Source organism: Crassostrea angulata, chromosome 1, assembly GCF_025612915.1.
Source record: "Crassostrea angulata isolate pt1a10 chromosome 1, ASM2561291v2, whole genome shotgun sequence".
In the NCBI taxonomy this organism is placed as follows: Eukaryota; Metazoa; Mollusca; class Bivalvia; order Ostreida; family Ostreidae; genus Magallana; species Magallana angulata.
In genome coordinates, this window is record NC_069111.1 from 28,847,520 (window position 1) to 28,870,199 (window position 22,680).

The window sequence follows — 22,680 nt, forward strand, 5'->3', positions numbered from 1 at the left end:
TCATCTGCTACGACATACCATGTGTAGTTTGTGTCTCTTTCGTAGTCTGTGTGTGGATACCCTGGTGACATGATGACTTGTTCATTATTTAGCGACAGGGTAACAATTGAATAGTTGTAGGAAACACCCAATGCCGGATCTGAAATAACCAGAATTATTTCTTTTATCTGATAAATAGCGACAATGTAACAACTGTATAGTGGTTACAAGCACCCAATGTTGTATCAGAAATTAATTCAGACGTCACTCGGTACTTTATTATATCAGGATTTTATATATTTACTATCAAATGACTCGTAAAGGTTCATTCAACAACATCTATAAATATCATTCATTAGACTCTGTAGAATATTATCGGATTTTCACAAGATTTATTTTCAACAATATTGAGTGAATATTGGTTAGGTACGGTTTAACTACGATTCAATCTTTCCACGGAATGATAATTTCTAAGTATGGAAATAGGGATGCATAGAAAACACTTTCTTGTGCTTGCTTTTTTGATTGAAATTTAAAAAGATAAGTAAACATAAAGTAAATTAATTTAATTTCTTGACAGAATTGCTAGATCAGTTAAACCTTTTTTAAATCAAAAAATTCCTTTGATAAACTAACACCTAAAAATGCACGCGATTTCATATTTTTTATTTACACACAAAAAATCACATATAGAGTTGTATAGTGTGATCGTCAATAAGTACCAAAATTAAGTACTTTATTTAACAAGCGATCATTGTTCCATTCCCACACTTGCAACTCTATACGTTAAACATTCTCAAAACGTTTGAAATAGTACAAAAATTAATTACTATGATTCACAAGCGACCTTTGCTCCATTCCCATACGTGCAGGTCTTTTAGTTAAACATTATCAAAACATTTGATATAATAAGGATATGGTGGTGTCCATCACAAAGAGGTATTCACATTTACAGGCTTATTTGTTACAAGGAAATATATTTTAAATATAAGTACATGCACGCTGAGTAATTGCAATCAAAATCACTCAGCTGGGGTTACACTTGTACACCTGTCCTCTTATTATTTCGGGACTGTAAAATAGTTACTTTTCACTGATTGCCATTTTTTTCGTTACAGTTTATTGGTCCTTTGAATGTTGAAAATGTGATGGCGGAAGCATCAGTCACGTTTCTCCTACAAAACAATGATCGCTGAAATACTTTGTAGAAGATATTCCCTGTCGTATAATTTGATTCCCTATCCTCGGCGACGTTGAGATGTGATCGGCGTTTAAATGTTGTATCGTATACACCTTCAGGAAGTTCAGGAAGGGCTCTCATAGTCCGTTTTCCCGATGTCATCGATGGCAATTTGTCATATACGTTTGTTTCCTTGTAATTATTCCGTGTATCAGGTGAGATAAAACAGGTCGAAAAAGATTAAAAATTATATTGATTATTCTGATCGGCAAAGTAAAAATGATACAAAATGGAAAAGACTTAAAATTGTAAAAATCACTTACAAGCTTCAATATTTTAATAATGTTTCTAATATTAATTGAGTTTTAAAACAACTGTACAGTGTGTATAGTTATGATTTTCAATATTTACCCTCTTCGTCTATGTCTCCAGACTGCTAGTGCTACAATCACAATTAACGTCACTTAAAGAACCCCTAACCCCACCAGCAATATAACTTCAACATGATACAGAGAAAACGTTTAAACGGATTCTGTGAAATTTTCGAGAACAAAGATAAAGTTGCATTAACAAACGTTTATTTTTTTGAGAATGTTTCCCCTTTGTCAAAGGTTGTGTATGCTGGTTGGATTTTAGATTCTTCATGTTTGGTGTATAATGTGTGTAATTACTTAGTCGTCTAAAAACTCCAATTACGAATGCCCCCTATAAATAAACTAAATGTTTAAATAAATATCTACGATTAATGTAAAAATTAAATTACCTGTTGTCGTGTCCATTAACGTAAACAAACTCAAGGAAAATGTAAGGTCTTTTAACTTTGTTTCCGTTGTAATTGAAGTATTTGAATATGTTGAATATTTTGATTTTCCCTATGTTGGTTGGTATGGTCTTGTTTGTGTTGTTATTTGTTCAGAAACAAATGATCGGGATGTCGAAATTTCATTCGTAGCTGCTAGTGTTGTTGTCAGTCCAAGGCTTGACCTCTTTCTATGTGAGACGGGTATCCCCACGGTCGATAAGGAAGCTGCATAGCTGTACGTAGTCTTTGATGACGGTGGTAATGAGTTAGGTGTTGTAACCGTTGATATTTTTGGCGGTTTAGCTGGTTTTGAAACATTGGTCTTATATGATCAAACTACTATTTCATATTAATTAAAAAAATCTTTTTAGGTAAAAAATCGTAACACCTCAATCTTTGAATTGCTTAAATAAATACAATCTTTATATATACATTCAAAATTGTATATATTTCGATCGGTTTTTAATTTTCTAATCAATCGAATGCTCTGAATATTAGAGTAAATTATATGCAAAGGATATTCAACTAAATGGGTCGTTATAAATGTATCCAATACAGAAATACGTACTTTTTCTATATGTTGCCTTTGTTGTTGATGCAATTGTCGTTGTTTTTGATTTCAGATGTGTTGCTTTTGTTAAGATTTTTGTTAAGAATTTTGATGGTGAAATTATTCTCGACACTATTTTTTCGTTGCTTTTCATCTCTGTTGTATTCGGTAATGTTGTTGTTGTTGTTGTTGATATTATCGACGCTATTGTTGACATAGATGATTTTCTTGTTGTTAACATTGATGTTGTTGATCTCTCCTTTAGCACTTGTTTAAAGAAAAAAAAACGAACAATTAAAATTTAATCAAAGCACGTTTAAGACTGTTAACGACCCCTTAAAATAATTAGCATATGACAAATGTTTTTATTATTTTTTTTCATAGTTTTGTTCTCAACAAAATCTGACATGCTTCACTATTTTAAAGATATGTTTATATATTTATTACCTCTTAATTGTATTTGGAAACCTTTTGAAGTCAACAGATCAAAGTTTGAAACGAATTTGATAAGAAGATGATTCCCCTTAGTTATTCTGTTTGCCGTAAGTTTGCCGCATTGGTTGAATACAGTAAATTTTCCACTGGATGGATTGATTTCCTGAATCTAATATAGGAAGCATCGATATTCATTTTTTGGACATATTATTTTATCATTAAATACCTTTAAATTAAAAAAAAATGCAATTCTAAGTGACATTTCTTAACCTTTAATTAATATGATAACTGCAATTCTTTTGTTTAATTTAAAAGAATGAAAATCGATTTTGTGGATTATTTAAAATTTACAGAGCCTAAATGTTTTGCAAACAATGGTGTTGGTAAATTAGATTCTACACTCCAAGACTGTTTGACAATGTTGATCGACTCAACAACGAGATTTGCTGTTCAATAAACATTAATCAAACAACAGTATAGCAACGCATGTAAAAGAATAATTATCACTTATTTCTTTTTGAAAAATAACCTGTAAATAGTCTTCACATAATCCATTTGGGGGTTTTACAATATCAATCTCAATGTCAATTGAGATTTCTTCTGTGGAGGCCGGTGCTGTCACATTCCAAATTAAGACTCTGTTGTTTTTGTAGTTGACGTCTGGATACCCGGGGGACTTGATTTTTAACACAGTAGATGGCAACAGTTCTACATCCTTTGTTATCAGAATCCATGCTGTTATATCTGAAATATAAGTACATGTATACACATGTATATTGATATGTTTTACATTTTCGAATAGGTAATCAATTGTTCTGGTACCTACATTGTATTAGAGAAAGATCTAACAGTGAAATGAATGAAGAAAAAATAATGACGACATAGGCTTTATCAAAGTTTTAAATTAGTTTTGTTTGTTACAAAGGATTCGTGATTTCGCATATGTTTTACAAAATAGCAATTATATACTCGTATTACCTTCCCAGATACTGGTAAGTTTCTAAGCATTTAATGATGTTTCTGTTTTTAGTTAATGAAATTCGACATGTAGATGGTAAAACACAAAAACAAAAAAATGCTCTAGAAAGATTATTTGTACGAATTTCCTTAAACATGGACGATAAATATACGACGTAAACAAACAAAAAACTGAATTTAATGTATTTAAATTTTGAAATCATTCTGATCTAATTCAGTTTTATTTTATTTGAATGATGAAAAAAAAAAGAAAAAATGCTCGTTTGTACTCTATTAGTTTAAAACTACACCTATTAGGACCCAACGTAATCTGTTGAATCGTGTTTTTCGGTGTAATTGACAATTCACTGCGGTAGATGTATTTGCCCTCAACAAACACCTTTTCCTTGGCTGAAGCCCTCGGCAATTTTAATTTTTGTTAGGGGAATAATATTAAATATTACTTTACCATCATACAATAAACGTAAAATGTCTAGTCTGATTTTTAGTCTGTTGATTTTTCCTATTGATAAATGCACCAGGTCCAACGCAAAACTAAAGTAACGTAAACAAGGGGTATGGATGTAGAAAAATACTCTGTTGAGCCAATATCTTCTTTAAAAAATGATTTTAAAAATGTATCGCTTGAAATTGTTTTAATTCTTATTGCTCTCTGGACACCCCCCCCCCCAAAAAAAAACCACGTTTTTACGACACATTGACCACTAAAGATAGGAGAATTATCCTTATTATTCACAAGTTCAAAATTATGTTTGTCAAAAGAATTTACTCACCACAGAGGATCAGCAGGAAGAGTTTGATAAAGATATTCCTCATATTTCTCAATAGGCCAGTACCTGAATAAGAACGCAAACAAAACTTGCCCCGAACTACAATCACGCGTATCGTGCTTTTAAAACATTATAATGATTAACAAGGAAATAACAATCCTTAAAATAAACAAACTATTATCACTTATGTATCAAATATGGCCTGAAACATAAAAACAGAGCTGTCAAAATTATCACATAAGTTTGATAATGGATATTTTTTTATCTAACTTCTTCAATATTAACAATGCTTGAACCTTCCTGCAAGTACTTTAATTAAGTGCTTAATTGGTCGTTATATTTAAAACATATATGTTGTTTTATCATTGAAATTGTTGCATAATTTTATAGTATACTTTTTCATTATGTCAGCTAAATTAAAATTGATTTACGATTTATATCTCAATAATTGCTATTATAAGGTCTTATGTATCATATATATGCATTTACTGCTTTAGTGCTTTATCTCTTGTTTTAATTCCAAGCTCATAACTGTAACATAGTTATTACCACTTATGTAACACAAGCTTATGTTACATATAAGCGGATTTTTGTATCAGTTTTTAACATCACAATTAACGGTACCACTTACAGAATTTTTAAACAAAATTTTATATGTAAATGTAAAGAATATTTAAACGTTTAACCCAGAATTTTTGGAATTATATTTTTGTAAAATTCAGAACAAACCTCCACTTTGTCTTAATAGAGACGGGTCGATGGATAACATACATGTACAACGACATGACAGACTCATAATGTGTGTAGGGATAATCAAGCTGGATACGTGTTTCACTTGTTAGAATGTGATATTCTATTCTTCAATTGGCAATATGATTTGGAAAGAAAATGTAAATAAATGTTGAACGAAATATTTTAAAGTTCTGTGATTTACTGTCAACAATCAGTTTTGTAATTCTTAAAAAACTTGAATATCCATTGCAAAAATTTATGGGTTTAACTGGTTTCCACAGTATAATGATTAAGCTTTAAACTTCAGCAGATTCCAGACTGTTTGTATGTACACGAATGGACGTAACTGGTACCTTTTGTACCATTTTTATGATTTTTGAGAGAACAAATAAAATGATTAGTATTTTTTGTTGAGTTCGCTACCTTCAAATAGGCATGAAAGACAAAAGATAACATTTTAATATTCATTTTTTATGATATGAATCAGTGTTATTGATAATGTTATTGTTGCCAATGTTTTCTTAGATAGTGGTTATAAATCAACTGTTCTTTTGTTGCAAACGTCTTTCAATTCTATCATTATAAAACAGGAACACATGAATAAAACAAACATTCTATGAGCATTGCATAAGCAATACATGTCCTCTGCCGGCGACTCCAGTTTATTTGAGGGTATTGTTTTATGTGCCAAACATATACGGTCAGTGGATAAACATGATTCGATTCTGGAACAGAGTACTTTCATTTGACTCTGATCGTATTACCAAACTTGTATTGGACATTGATTTTAACCTTTGCTTTAAAAAAAACCTGTAACTAGTGTAGTGAAATAAAAAAAATACAAAATATAAATTCATTGAATTATTTTATCAATTTTTTTATTATCTAAAAATCCACGCCAGGGATCAACATATGTATACAATGCATTAAGACGATCGGATGTGTATTATTAATTATAATGTTTACTCAATTATTACAGTTCATTTTTCATTACGCTAATTAAATGTATATACACGGGCAACTGGACTGATATATAGCGCCGTGCATGTTGCATGATTTTAATATTATATTTTTTGGATATTTTTAGACTGACTTAAACGTTCGACAGGCCGAGTCTTCCTCGTTTTTAATGTATATTGTAATTAACAAACTGACTGTGTGTATTTACATACTCAATTGTACACAGGTCACTATTTACTGAGCAACAAAGAAATGGAATATTCACTTAAGTTTTATAGAAAAAAAATTGTTTATTTTACATTTACTCAATACTGAATAAACTACTTAACAATTAAAAAAAATTAATAAAACAACCATTAATCAAAATGCAACGAATCTGAACATGTTCGTGAAAATGGTAATCATAAGTGTATTGTCATGTAATTAAGGTTTAATCTTTTATCGTTTGACATACAAATCAATTTTGGTGTTTATTTAAAAGAATCATTTCATTAGTTACTGCATTTGATTGCAATTGAAAGCTATTTTGTTTTATGCTCACACGTTCAGATTAAATGAATATACACTATACATATATATCTAAATTTTAGCCCTCTCAAATCCATATTTACATGTATTATCCTAAAAACCAGAAAAACGATTCTTATTTTTCGTTGGTTTGCATTCATATTTGTTGTCAATTTTGGCCTTTTGGAGTATTGATCGAAATATCTGACTTAAAAATTAAGCCGCTTCCTGGATAAATCAAAACTTGCACCGGACGGAAGTATGCATTTATTTTTATGATAAAGGTCGTGATGATAAAAACTATTCTTAGCATGGTCTGCATGCTCAAACTACATGTACAAGGCAGGATAAATTATAAAGATTTAAATAGAGCACAACTGAGAAACGTCCAATTATCTGAAAATACAAACATAAACTCAAAATTGTTATTCTTTATAAAAAAAATACAGTCATAATGATATTGAAACGACATGGCACTGGTTTCAAAGGTATGAAACTCTTACAAGACATTAATTCTATCAGCCCATAGAATAAAAACAACAAATTTGTGGAATTATGAGAGTTTTAAAGCATCCACCATATTTTCATGCCTTAAGCAGTAACTTTTTTCTCTTCTATCGACTTAATAAGATGTGCCACGAATAGAACAGAACACACAGTCCTTACTTAATTGGGAAATCGACAAAGACCTTGAAAAATAATAGATACGAGAAATATTTAGGAATTTATTAAAACACATAATTTAATTCTTTAAGTTTGAGTGTTCCATGAACTTACACGAAGAATATAAACTGGTATTGATCATGAGTAACACGTTATAATGGTGTCTTTGGCTAATGCATTTTTAAGCAATCGTTAGACATAAAAAATCGCTCCCTTACATCACGACATTAAATAAAGTAGTAGATTTATTGTGTATAAAATAGTTAGGAGCTCTTTCCACAATCAATTTTTGTCCCCCGCCACAACGCGGAGCGGGTACATAGAAATGCCGGGCGTCCGTCCGTGGGTCCGTGTGTCCGTGCGTCCGTCTATCACACTTTTTTGTAAGCGCTCTCATGCCTACAAATTTTGACGCATTTACATTAAATTTATACCAAATGTTTATACCACTATTGCCTTAGTCAAGTTCGAAAATCAGCATTGGTCGATACTTTTTTTTTAGAGTTATGGGACTTTGACCACAATAATGACTCCGTTTTATCCAAAAATTGACCTTGTAAGCGCCTACAAATTTTGACGGATTATAATTAAATTTATACCAAATGTTTATACGACTTATACTTTGGTCAAGTTCGAAAATCAGCATTGGTCGATACTTTTTGTTGGAGTTATGGGACTTTGACCACAATAATGACTCCTTTTCATCCAAAAATTGACCTTGTAAGCGCTCTCATGTCTACAAATTTTGACGCATTTTCATTAAATTTATACCAAATGTTTATACCACTAATACTTTGGTCAAGTTCGAAAATTAGCATTGGTCGATACTTTTTGTTGGAGTTATGGGACTTGGATCACAATAATGACTCCGTTTTATCCAAAAATTGACCTTGTACGCGCTCTCATACCTACAAATTTTGACGGATTTACATGAAATTTATACCAAATGTTTATACCACTAATACTTTGGTCAAGTTCCTTTGGTCGATACTAGTATACTGCTTGACTGGCGGGGGACCCAGGAATTCTATTCTTGTTGCTTTTTGTTTAATGGAAATCCGTTAATTAAAAAAAAATAACAAATTCATCCAGGAGTTGGTGAACCCATGCAGGAGGAAGCTATCGATACATGCATTCTATGATCCCGGGCCATTACAAAGAGTGAGGTAGTTAATTTTAAGGATGGAGCTCTAGAAGCTTTAGAAAACAATCCCTGGGTTATTTGAAGAATTCAATCTGATACCTAAAGTTATGCCCGGAAGTAACTAACAAATAAACTAATTCAAAAGTGTTTAAGTTATTAAAATTATTCAACTTAATGTAATGACAAAATCGTACACTAATAATCCGTACTTAAATTTTCCCTAACACGAAATACAGCAACAACAATTTATACATTAAACGTTCTGTTATTTCATTTGTAAGGGAGACAATTTAAATACATTAATACACTGTACGCGATTTCTTCATATGTTTTATCTGGCGGCCCGACAAAATCTCAGACGACGCTGACTGCAATACAATTACCAATGTGTAACTAATTGATTACGGCCTACAATAAATATAAATCAAAGGCCTGAAGGGCCACATTGGCATCGAGTTGAAGTTAATTTGAAGAGTACAAAGCTGAACAACTTTTTTAATGAGTCAAAATAATTTTTGGTATTCCATCATTGATCACACATACACTTGATTAAAAAAATCCTTAACAAATTATGATTCTGTAGCTCTTAAGAAGTGTACGTACAATAACATGAGACCAACTTTTCTTATTGTTTTGCTGGAAATTAATTTTTTTTTTAAATTGAGTCGGGCGGTCAATTTAGCACAAATAAAATTTAATATAGATTTTATGCAGTCAACTAAAACAATAAAAATATCAAAATGAACTGGGATTTCTTTTATTATCAAAAGCCATTTTAATTTGGCTATTGACTGCATTCATTTAAAAATTGGTATCAATTATACTTCCTTTTTAAAAACAAATATATTAGACAAAATACATCTGTCGACTACTTTCAGATAAATAAAAAATATGTTTTTATCACAAAATTAATCAAATTTCAATTCATTACAATTGACTCACCTTATTCCTAAAAAGTTTTGAATGTTACTTAAAAATTTTAATAGAAATATTCTTGGAGTTAAAACATTGTAGATATTTTTTTTCTCTATTCAAATAGAATTAATAAGTATTAAAAGTATGATTCTATATATTGTACATTGCTGATAAAAACTGTCTCTTATTATCAATTGATTTAAAAATTCTATGGGTCCAAATGACTGGACCGAAAAGATCAGGTGTAGATATAAGAAGGCCCCCATTCATATCGTTTACAGTTAAAAGTGAAAGTACGCTAGTTGGTTTAAAGTTACTTTTTGATGTAGATATAGCTCTGTGCAGGAAGTTTTTTGTTTCTAAAAGATCAAGCATTTGTACATAGTCAACATTCGATATGGATTCAAAATAATCTGTTTTGCAGGCAGAATTATTTTATAAACAAATTGAGTATGTAGGCCTAACTATCGCAAGTGTGTGAAGTGTATTCATCCGCTGAAACCAAGTCATATTGTTTACAATAAAATATGAACATTGTCAAAGACATCAACTATTTTTTATCTGCCAACTTGTTATATTGACGTACAGTTCTGTTCTAAATGGAAGCAAGTCTTCTTTTATTCCTCAAATACAAAAGAAAACTTTGCACTCATTTTCGCGGATTTATTGATAGCATGCGTTGTTCAGCTCCTTACACTTCCGGTGGACGTACGATCCCTAGATGGCTTTCGAGCTTCGCTCGACGCCATAAAAATGCGCAGATAGGTATACATCAATGCATATTACTGTATACAAGGAAATAAGCGTTCCTTTTGCCCTTGTTGTCTGTGGGCGATTTTTAGACTGAGCAGATTCCAATATCTCAAATCATTTCTCATTAAACAAAGCTGTATTTGGACGAATTCAAGACGGGGCGAAACTGTTTGCCAGTGTTGATGGGCGAAAATTACACGGAGCGAAAATAACCATTTATACAGTATTATATTTCTAAATGAAGCTTAGCTTTATACATCAATTCTATTTAAGGATAAATATTTTCATTAGCATATCTTACTATCTTACTTGTTAGCAGATTTTGAATTATGTCGAAACAAGTAAAATTACAAAGCGGGTTTTAAAGGGACTTGGATACGATTTGACTTCAAATTTTCAAATTTTATTTTTCCACTTTCAATAATATACTGATAAATATAAAAGTTTTTAATGCTATGTCAGAATTTGAAAGTCAAAGATCAAGTTATAGGCGAGATACAGAGTTCGTAATACTTTGTTTTGTAAACAAAGCTCGAATATTGTCATTTTTTACATGTGTTGTATTGGTGTAAGTTTCAATCAAATGTATTTCTCTTTTATTGATACTAGTATTTATGAAGAAATTGAGTAAGTTTAAATTATTTTTTACATATCATTCTGTCTAAGAAATGGTAAATCTCTACATTACATATTTTGTAAACAACTATAAGACTCGAGCTTAGTTTACATAACAACCAATTCTTACCTCTGTATCTCGCTTGTACAAGTTACAAAATTTTGGTCAATCAGTTAAACTGCACCAGTAAACCATTTTATACATAAAAAATTAATATTTTTTTTTTTATCTCAAATCGTGTCCAAGTCCCTTTAAAGGTTTTCAATTTAATAGTATAAAAAAAATCAAGTTAAGCATTTAGTGAAAAAAAAGATCTCACAAGTCATACTTTTAGACTGGAAAAACTTATACTCTACGGTATATGATAAAATAAAGCCATGAACCATAATTCAACAAAAAAAAAATCAAATAGCGCATGCACAGTATAATCTTAGAAACAATCAAACGTCAAGTGACAAATATCATAACCAGACGGTAAATCGACTAAGTTCAACATAAAGTTAATCAACTAACAGATCGGATAATATGCGTTTACAGTAGATTTGAAATAATCGGAATTTTATTTTAATGATACAAAGAAGAGCTATTCTCATCATAATGTTTAGTCAAAGCTGTCCTCTCTGGCATATAAAGCCCCGATCTGTTGTTCCAGGTGTGGCTTCTAGACGGTAAGCGTCCGTGTTAAGTCTTATGTATTTGCCATCGTACGATGGTTCACCAGAACTCCACTTTAGATTTTTCATTTCTCTTCCTCGGTTATCAAAGTATTCCGAAATGAAAATAGTTTCGCGGGAACCTTGGACATACAAAGAACCCGTAGAATATGTCTCTGAAAAATAATATTATTTTATCAACTGGTTTTTGTTTTGTTTTGGGTTTTTTTTTTGTCGAAATCAAATGAATTACTGTTTCGGCAATTGTGTGTAATAATAGCACATAAAAAAACAGATAACCCAGAACTGGTTTTTTTTAAGTACACAATAATATTTTATCTTATCTTAATATATTCTTCTTTGCAAGTTAAAACATATACATGTAGTATAAAGCAATTTTTAAAGACGCCGTTTTGAAAACATACAATGTACATGTTGTACCTCTACATAAACATATAATAAGTGGCCCATGGGTCATGTGAGCATAAAAAAGTCATTCATATTAATAACGTTTACTACACTTAAAGCAATATGAGCTGTATTTTTTAGAATTTTATTTTGCTGCAAAAACCTGCTAGTATGATAAGTATGCATATAACTTAAACTTTTATGATAAATAAGGTTTGAAAAAATCATTATTTTTTGTCAAAGGAAATACTTTTCTTCTAAGGAATATATAGCAAATCAATTTGTGTACAGGACGACAATAATTCAATTTTGCTCCAATTAAGGCTTCTTAACGGCCTTTTCCACAAAAATATGGCTTACAGAAATTTAAAAACCATGATATTTTTGTCATTTTAGTAGAAAAGAACATTGTAGTAAAAAAAAAATTCAACATCAAAAATGCAGCTCATATTGCTTTAACAGACACCGATTTCTCGTTATAAATCAAAGCTAGTCACAAACCACCCGGATTCAACGGCACTGACGTTCTCAGTTTCAAGTTGATTACTCTGCTTTTATTTTGATAAATTAAAAAAAAATAACGGCAATATAAAAATTGTTTAGTTGAAGAACACATGACGATTTGAAATCCTTAGTACTTACTGATAAACCAGACGGAAAAATCGTACACACGATCAGAGGTCAACAACAGCAAGCGTGCAAACTCATCCCTGCACTTCGATCTGGCTTCGCTGATGGTCATTCCTGTTGAGTGATATTTGTAACAGATTCGGTAAGTAGGATCCCACGTATACCCCTTTAAGGAGCAAGTCTCCGCAACTTAAAATAAATCAAATGATCATCATCATTAAAATGTGTGGTTTTTTCATCAATAATGCCTAGTACTAATTTATATTACAAAAAACGTAATTGCAACACTCTTTTAATGTTTAACTCCGTAACTGCATTTGAGTATTTTTGCTACCAAGTACTTTCTTGAAAATAGTGATGAGTTTACTTTGCACTTCAAATGTACAACCCTTATACTTATTTGATTACTTCTCAAAAATAAAGTCAGCACCTACATGTTAACACCAGCGCAAACGATATTTTCACGGTACTTATGTATCAATTTAGTTTTTTAGTAACACTTCATTAATTTATTTCTTTATAAAACATCGGCTCTAAAATATAGTTGAAAAGGAATAATTTTTTAGAAAGATAATGTGGCTTCACTGCATGCATTTGAAACCACACAGGTTGACATTTGTGTACAGTATGAAATGGTAATGGTAAGGAGATCGGATATACAATTATTACACTGGTTCAGAAAATTATTCCTACATTTTCCAATACATTTCGATAATCACACTTGAAATTTTGCTCAATAAATTCACTTTCATATTATAAGTCCGATTTCACTTTAAGTTAACTTTAATCTAAACTTGTCTGTGTGAGGAGTAATGAACATTTAAAACTGCAATAGAGAAAATGTTGTACCTTTTTGTACATGCCATGTACCATTCGACATTATATATCCTTTGTAAAACAGAAAAGGATTCCCGAATCCTTCGCATGTATGAGAACAACTTTTTCTAAAAATCGAAAAGCAGTCTCGTCGTAAGACACAAGCGTTTAAACACTGCACCAGAGACTCGAATTTCTCTTCAAAAACAGGTGATTGTACCGGGGCTAAATTCTCCATTTCCTCATAGATACTGAAATATTCACTGCGTTGTCCACACCAGTTTATACTTATCTGTAGAGCAAAAACAGAGCAAATCAGATATCTGAACATTTCGTAAGGTCTAAAGATTCGTAATTGTTAAAACGTTCTTTGCAAAGCTTTGTGATTTCCAATTGCTGCTCCAGGTTTTCTATCAAGACTAAAATCACTGATCTTTATTTCATTACAGTCTTTGGAATGTTAGAGTGATATTTATACAAGACTTAATGTTTAGCACTTGTTTTCATTTTGATCCATAACTTGCATTTTGATGTTAACTTTCTTTCACCGGGAAACTTTCATTAGAAAAGATTAAGTTTCTATGATGGAGTAATGCAGTTTGAAAAAATCATAAAAAGCTTGGCATGATCATACTTCACTGCATTCATTCTATCTTAGAGAGAAAATCCGAGATACTGCTATCAATCTTAGTTATTTGATTTAAGGGAATAAATGAATTGATCGATCGATGAGATTTTAATTAAGAGGTTGTCCTCGATAGAATCATTCGAACCAAAAAAAAAACATGCTAATCAATTATGAACATCTGATTATGTCAGATATCCAGATATATAAAGATCAGATATATATAAAACACTTTTTAAAATAAGCTTTCGTGTTCAAGGGACATGATCACGATTATATAATTATGGTCAAATTCTATTTTTCTGTTTTTATTATTTACAATGCTTTAGAAATGCATTTCTAATTATCATGTGAAATTTGAGAGTTGTAATAAGCAAGATACAAGGCTCACAATTCTTTGTCATGTAAACAAGGCTCCTGTCCTATTTTTGCTTACATACATGTATGTTCAACATACAAGTAAATATTATTTTACAAGCTGATTTGTTTATCTTATTTTTCATTTTAAACAAAAATAAACACTTTTTAACGTTTAACACATTCATTGCAGGTTTAAAACAGAAAATTTCACATCAACATTCAAAATGTAAACAACAGCTTTGTTTACTTTAAAAAGAATTGCAAGCTGTGTAACTTCAACTCAATGGAAGACCCTCAAATTTTGGTTGCCTATTAAAATGCCTCACTGAAGTTGTTGTGAATCAAAAAATCGGAAAAAAAAATTTTTGACCAAAATCGTGACCATGCCCCTTTAAGATGTATATATCATATTCTATAGAAACATTTCCAAGGTGCACAGGATATTCCTCGTAATACTCTATGGAAACATTTCCAAGGTGCACTGAAAATTCAAACCCCAACATTTCTTTCTTCTGATTTTACAGCACTCTCTAGGATATTCCTCGTAAGGTATTCCGTGCTCAAATGAAGCATTTTTATTTATGCAAGTGTTTGTGACGATGTTTAACTATGATGTGATAAATTTGATAGACCGTCTTTGTTGTCGTTGAGAAAAAACTAATTTTTAATTAGTTACAAAGTATTTTCGTCCCTTCATTATGAACTGTCCTGAGATAATATTCAAATCAAAGTAATTCCTATGAAAATGTTCTGTATTTAAACTTAATCGTTGCTAAGTCTATCTTGAAAGTCTTACTTCGAAACAACTCCGATAATGTTAAATTACAAGCGGAAGTAGGAGTTTTGGAATTATCTATCATAAAATTACATACGTAAGTCTGTTTTTTATTTGCAAGACATCTTTAAATTGCTCTTCTCTGTCGTTTTGTTTTTCAAAATAAGTTTTATCGAAATGCATAAATATTGAATCACGGTTGCACAAGTATAAACCTGTATCGATAATTGTGCATTTTTTGGTCATAAATTAAATTCGTTTTATACACCTATGTTTACCTGATATGTAAAATTTACTCAAACACAATGTTTGAAACAGCATGTCGCCAATATAATCTAGGTAATATATGTGACCAGACAATGCATGTTGAAGGCAAAGCCAAAACTCAAATTGTCAATAACCTTTTCTATAAACTTTTGTTGTCTATGTAATGGGTTATCATCATTACCAATGTTATTTCCACCTGCATGGATAACCAGAAATCTTGTGGATATGTTGAACACAAATAATATCAGCAACACTGTCAAAACTGAATCCTGATACTCCTTTCCACAACACTGATACACCTGGTAATGAATGGTCTATACCAAACATCTGATGAATTCGATGCATATTGTTCAGATTTTTTAATAAGAGATGAACCTACAATCCGTATTGAATCTACAATACCATAAACGTTAAACAATGCATGTATACATGTACATACAGCACTTACAAACTGAATTGATAATCAGGCAAACTGAAGAATTCATAATGTTGTTAGTTTAGATCGACATTATATATGTAACCAACTCAGGTCTCGGGAACTGTTCTGAAGACCATCTTCCCCTTCTTTGAATTTCATGTTCAGCTATGCCCAACATGTACATGTGTGTAGCAGCTCTTTTTTCTGCGTTTTAAATGTTTTGCTTCAATACCTAAAAATGTCAGTGTTTTGTGTATTAAGGTTAAAAATTGGTATGAAGGCAAGAAAGTACCTCTTAAATGGCATAATAAAGGGCCATCCTCCATAGATCTTACTTGCAAAAACGTCTCCAACATGTAAAAACATACTAATGACTGATGATATTTATAATAAAACCCTTGCCACATTGATCTGTTTTAACGTATGATAGTATGTTTGGTGAATTGTAAATCTCAGAGATGTAAGACATTTTTGTTAATGTTGTTTGATACAGATGTTAATTTCAATAATGAAGAGAAGACCGAAACATGCAATTGAAAATGCAGATCCAAATAATAAATGCTTATACTTAGAATAATCACTGTAGGTAATATATGGTGAACCAGCAATATTTCAAGCAAAACTTGATAAGTAATGGGGCATCTAATCTCTTTCAAAGGTTTGGTTTTTCTGAAACCAGCCAACATATTTTGTACAGTAAAAGTTTTACTGGGATTGTCCAGGCCAAGGATTTGCATATTGTTGCCCACAACTGACAAATAAACTTTCTCTGTCGAATATGCAATATCTTTTGAAGCTAACAAGGCTAAAAAATTGACTATGTGATCTACCGGGAGTGGCCAAAGTGGCGGCTAACTAAACTGAAACCTAAAGTAATGAAAAACATTGCTGGCTTTGTCATAAGCAATCTTTGTGTTGTGTGAGAGACTCGCGTCAATAAAATGATTGACATGTCATTCAAAAGGCTCCAAAATTGAGAGTCTGAATCGGCAATCTCATTTCTATAACCACTGCCTTAATCTGAATGTTGAACTTTAATGATAGACTAATTCTCTCAGGAATGACATTACCCTTTTATTTTTTTATGGCTTTTGATTCAGAACTACTACTAAGTCTAGAGTATCAACATGGTGTATCAGTTTGCAACTTGTCAGACTACAAATAAAATTTTAAAACTGTAGGGACAAACTCTAAAAAAGTTACATCATTTCTCATATCAATGTTGCACTCCTTTGACCGACATAAATAAGACCAAGATGTCCCAAAACATCCAACTTTCCCTGAACTATCTGTGCAAGTTTTTCTCAGAATTCCCAATGTAGATCTGGAATTTTGTAGTCCCAATCAATTCATTAAGAAATTTTAACCACATCTGAAGATCACTATATTATTATACATATTTATACATGTATTCCTCTTGACAGGGGTATGAAATGATATGGTTTGGACACACCTGGCATAAGCCCATAAATGCGACATGTCCTACCCGCAGTTAATGCTCTCGTTTCCGATTTCATGAAATTCTATTTCATAAATATAATTTATTAATTTTATAATAATATGGACCACAATTTATTTACAATGCAGCTGTTATGCTTAAATCTGAAGTCGCATGTTTGACGTAGATTTACGCGACCCGCATTGCCTGTAATGTACAGTACAGGTAAAGTAACAACAACAAGCAGCAGCAGGAATAACGGTCAATCACACCGTCGCGGTGTCATCACGGTCGCAATCCATACCGCGATCAAAAACCGCGATGGTGTATCGCGAGAACGATAAAAATACCGTGACGGTAACGCGGGCCAATACGGGATCCGCATTGCCTGTACTGTATTCCTCTTGACAGGGGTATGAAATGATATGGTTTGGACACACCTGGCATAAGCCCATAAATGCGACATGTCCTACCCGTTGTTAATGCTCTCGTTACAAAAGCTAAAGACTGAAGCTGTTTCAATATAATTTGGATTTTTCTTGAATTTCAAGTATACTTTTCTTTAATGCTCCAACTGTCTCTTCTGGAATGAAAATTGACGTACAAACTGAGGCTTTAACTAAACCAAACAAAACATTTTAAGTTGTTGGACCCCCAGTCTTTTCATCTCATAAAGGAACACCTACATAAAACATGTAACAAATTTGCTAAAAACTATCCATTAATACTGAACAATTGCCTGTTCCTTGAGCTCCAGCAAACAAAAAATCATCTAAATAATGAGCAATTGAATTTAAGTTACTATGCTGTTCTACTGACCAATGTAAGAAAGTAGAAAATTTCTCAAACAATTCACATGATATGGCAGAACTCATTGATAAGTATTTTTCTATGTAGTATTTGTCTAGAAAATCAAAACCGAGAGGATTTAGATCTTCCGGTCTTAATTAGTAACAATCTAAAGCATTAACAATATCCATTTTTCTTTCTGTGCATTTGGACCTAGGTTTTGCACCATGTTAACAGCTTGATCAAATGATGAATAGTTTACACTGCAAATTTCAGAATCAATGAATTCATTAGTAATGTTTCCACGAGGAAACAGTAAAACTCCTAATGAACTGCAATTAAAGTATTTAAATGGTGGGCCATCAAATGGACCAAAAATGCGACCTAATCCTATATCTTTGCTCAATTTAGATAACAATTGGTCTTTATTTTCTGAGGCTGATACCATATTTTTACAAGATACAGGACCCGTAGGACCCATCGGAGCTAATCTGTAGTCCTTTGTAATTTCACTTTTTTAAACCCATTTTAAACTTAGTTAATTATTTCTAAATATATACTTTTGTTTCTAGCGACATTACTTTCCTCTTCCTTAAATTCGAAGCCATGACAGTGAACATTGCAATAAAAACAACTCATCATTATGTCTGAATGTTTTTAATCTTTTGCCATGTGCATAAACGCTTGTGAAAATTTCATGGCCATACCGTTAGTTACATGGGACTAGCGTGTGCAGTCAAGCGTGCCCCGAGTACCTCGCTACAACCGATTATAGCGCTTACAGCCAAAGGCACAAATGTTTACCTCGTAATATACGGAGTCTCGTTATAAACGATCTCGTTGTATCCGGAATGTTTAAAAAGGAAATAAAAAAGAAATAATTTGGGACGAAAGAATCATCTGTTGTAAGCGGTGCCTCGTAATAACCGAGCTTGTTACAGGTAATATACCCGGAGGCCACAAGCAGCATAAATTAAAAATGCATCTGTCCATTCAGAAATGGAAGGTGTTTTCTTATCTTTTGATTTGTTTCTAATCTTAATCTGTCCATCTTCTAACACAAAAAACTGTTGAGTTTCAGGTGCAGGATCTAAATGCAATAGTTTGGCCAGGTCAAAGTATTCATCATTTCAAATTCTTTCTTGTGTTGTCAATGGAACATTAGTACCAAGATCAGATGTAATACTAACACGGAGATTAATATGCGTACCTCGTGAGCCACCAGAGTCGATGTTACAGTAAACATACTGGTTCTTTGCGTTTAACAGAATTGAGGCTCTAATACAGGCATAGTTGACATCTGTTCAGCACGCGGTGAGCTAGACATTTCACAAACATTAGGGGAACTGCTATTACTTATTAGGTTAGTTACTGACTCACTACGGAAATATATTTGGTTGATGAAACTCATAGATGGCGAGGCGAAGCCGAGCCGTCTATGAGATTGATCAACCAAATATATTTCCGTAGTGAGTCAGTAACTAACCTAATAAGTGTTTTGTTTTGTTTTCCCGAGCGACATATTTATTCACAAATAGCGATGATCTACGCAAAGCCATGTACAAGATGCCTTACATCTCGTTCAATTAAACTCATTTAAACTCTTCAGAATTATCAATATTTCCTGTCAAATACGCTTTAAAAATATTCGCTTCACCCATATTACTTACAATGTTTTGTTGTTATTCAATTTTAAACCTCTGCAGAGATTTGAGCAAATGTCGACGCTGCCATTTTGTTCTGCTCAAGACACAACAATGTGACGTCTATATTCAAAGGGCAACTACTCCAATTTAACAATAATTCCAAAGGGCAACTACTCTAAATATTTTAAGGACCTACTGAACACGATTTCTTGTAAAATAATATGAAATATCGAGATGAGTAGGTGAGGCGGCGGCCAATGACGGCCATATTGCCTAATATTAATCCTCAAAGAACCTACATAGAGATATATGAGGCAATCACGTGCCATGTTTAATCCAATGAAAATGTGACATTTCAGTCCGAGGGAAAAGAATTGGAAATTTGGGTATTGTTCAGAACACTTGAATTCGGTAGTTAGTCTGTGGCCAGCGTGGGGCTCGTTACACGTGCTTGGTCTGGCCATCGTGGGTCGAAATGATCGTGGAGGTCTCGCATACGGGTACTTTGATTTGGATCGCCGACACGCTCCCGCTTTCAGCATTCTAGTGCTAATTCTCTTGCAATAATTTAACAAGAAAACTGTCAAGATGTTGCTTGCAAATAACCTAATCTGTAAATCTATAGTTGAGAATTTAATCTTCGTACACGTCCTCGATTCTTTTTTCTTAAATTGGCCAAAAAAAATGAAAATGCATAAATGAAATATGAATTGATGTGTTCTGTTTTGCAATTTTGAAGCTTAAATTTATTCAGATTGCTACTTTACCTCACTGGAAGTATTTGATTTTTTTTTCCGCTGCTCATATTTCCTTCTGCACTCGGCCGAGGATTAAAATGAAGAGGCTCGAAAATAATTAAAGTATGAAGTCATGTTGTTAAAGTTTTCCGGAAAAATTTCACTAATTTATTCTCAAAAACTGTATTTATCGGTAAGGGGTAAATTTGATTATCTTGCACAACCAGAGCGCTAGACATCATGTTTGAAAATATTTTATAAATTATTTATGCTTGTTTGGGTTTCATAAACAAGAACGTAAGGAATGTCTATTTATTAATTATCATGCTCGGTGTTTTATAAAAAAATATTAATAATTTTAAAGCTTTTAATTTCAAGTCAAGAATATCTCATAGTTTATCAAAATATTGACCAATGCCCGTTAAGCATAGTCGGAGATTTTAATATAAAAGCAAATGAGCTAGGAAATACGTAAAAGAAAAAAGTTTTTATAACTCTTCTAATGTTAATTTTCAAAAATTACCATACCTTGTAATATAAAATTAATTTATTTGGTTTCCTCGGGCGGTTATAATATTCTCCAAAATTGATGAACAACATGATCCTGATATGGAGAAAATATTACAAACTAGTCAGAGACTACTGTATTTTACTACTATAGAAAAAATAGAAATAAATACCATATATCAACAATGTATGGCAACAAGGGTAAATAAAACAATAATAAAATAAAATGCAGAGAAGCTACTATAAATACATAAAAACAAAGGGTATTCATGAAGATTATGTATGCCTATCTTATCTTTTACTGCAGCAAATGCGCTATCCAAAACCTCTGGCATATAGTTCTTGATGATTTATCGGGCCATGGCAGAATATGTCATAGTAATGGAAAAGAAACGCGTCTGTATTTCATATTTCAAATTTGTAAGATATCGCCTTAAATTTTATTATATATTGTCTCCTTGTCAATCCGTTTGATACCAATCAGTAGTTCACTGAAATCAAAGTTCAGACCAAGTGTGTCTTCATCGATGTTTTATTTCATGTACAATGTACAGTAGTACTAGCATAAAAAACCCAAAGATCAGAAGATATCATTGCACTATAGAATAAAATGAAATATACAGAAGATAATCGGAATAGTGGGAAAATGTAAACAAATGTATGATTATTATGAGAATTCAAAGAAAGCGACGTAAGTACAATTTCATCTCAATCCAATCTAATTAAAATTAGATCTTACATCCGCTCACGTACGATCGCTACATTAAGAAGATCTTAGTTTATCGATCGTACGTGAATGGATCTAAGATCTAATTTTAATTATATTGATCTCAATGGGTCCACTAATCAGACAATTTAACAAAGTAGCTAAATTTTCTAATAGATGTTCATTAGGCTTGTTGCAATCTGTGAGGTGTGTTTGCAATCAGCCAAAAGTCCAAAATAGTTTCTAGACATGCTCGATGCCATACGACTTCAAATATGCCTTATTTGATTTACAATTAACCAAGTTTATAACATGTATCAACCCAGTAATTATTCTACAGATTTTCAAAAATACTTCTTATTTTCAGTCACATTGACCTATGCAACCCTGCTAAGAGACACATATCTAAGAAAGATCTGCATGATAGAAGATTTAGGGTTAAATATTTATGCATTTCTATCTTGTGCAATATTTGTGACTGTTCTATTTGTTAACATCGAATGTGAAATATATAATAATTGCATGCTTATTAAATGTTCTTCATTATCTATTATTGATGCATTGTTTTTTAATTATATCAAATGTCTACAAAAACAACACCAATTGATTCATTTACTTTGACAATGTAAAGAAGTCTTACACGTCTGTACTTATACCTTCTATCTTGCTTTGTTTATCTGTTTATGTCGCTCTTTATAACGTGAATGCGTCAAAAAGAGGAACAAATAAAAACAAGAGACCCATGGGCCACATCGCTCACCTGAACAGCAGTTCCTTGTAACATTACATTTCGTAGCATATGCTTTTTCTATTTTAAACATTGAACCCCTTTCTCGGGACCCAGTTATGGTCCGAGGTTTATGGTTGGCTTGAACAACATAAATAGTAACATAGGAATGAAAATGTGAAGCACTGCGGAGG

At 32.0% G+C, this 22,680-nt stretch overlaps 2 protein-coding genes across 2 annotated transcripts; both read right to left on the reverse strand.

The window, feature by feature from the left end:
- Nucleotides 1-2,012: 2,012 nt before the first annotated feature.
- LOC128157677 (uncharacterized) lies at nucleotides 2,013-4,803 on the reverse strand. Its single transcript, XM_052820277.1, has 5 exons — nucleotides 4,698-4,803; nucleotides 3,476-3,690; nucleotides 2,959-3,115; nucleotides 2,530-2,778; nucleotides 2,013-2,264 (listed from the first exon to the last, which is right to left on the reverse strand). Exons 1-5 carry the CDS (start codon nucleotides 4,738-4,740, stop codon nucleotides 2,032-2,034), a joined length of 897 nt encoding a protein of 298 aa, XP_052676237.1. The 5' UTR covers nucleotides 4,741-4,803; the 3' UTR covers nucleotides 2,013-2,031.
- Nucleotides 4,804-11,581: 6,778 nt separating this feature from the next.
- LOC128157687 (uncharacterized) lies at nucleotides 11,582-14,021 on the reverse strand. The gene is made up of 3 exons (XM_052820284.1): nucleotides 13,525-14,021; nucleotides 12,688-12,864; nucleotides 11,582-11,813 (listed from the first exon to the last, which is right to left on the reverse strand). The coding sequence occupies exons 1-3, from the start codon at nucleotides 13,820-13,822 to the stop codon at nucleotides 11,590-11,592; spliced, it is 699 nt and encodes a 232-aa protein (XP_052676244.1). The 5' UTR covers nucleotides 13,823-14,021; the 3' UTR covers nucleotides 11,582-11,589.
- Nucleotides 14,022-22,680: the final 8,659 nt, after the last annotated feature.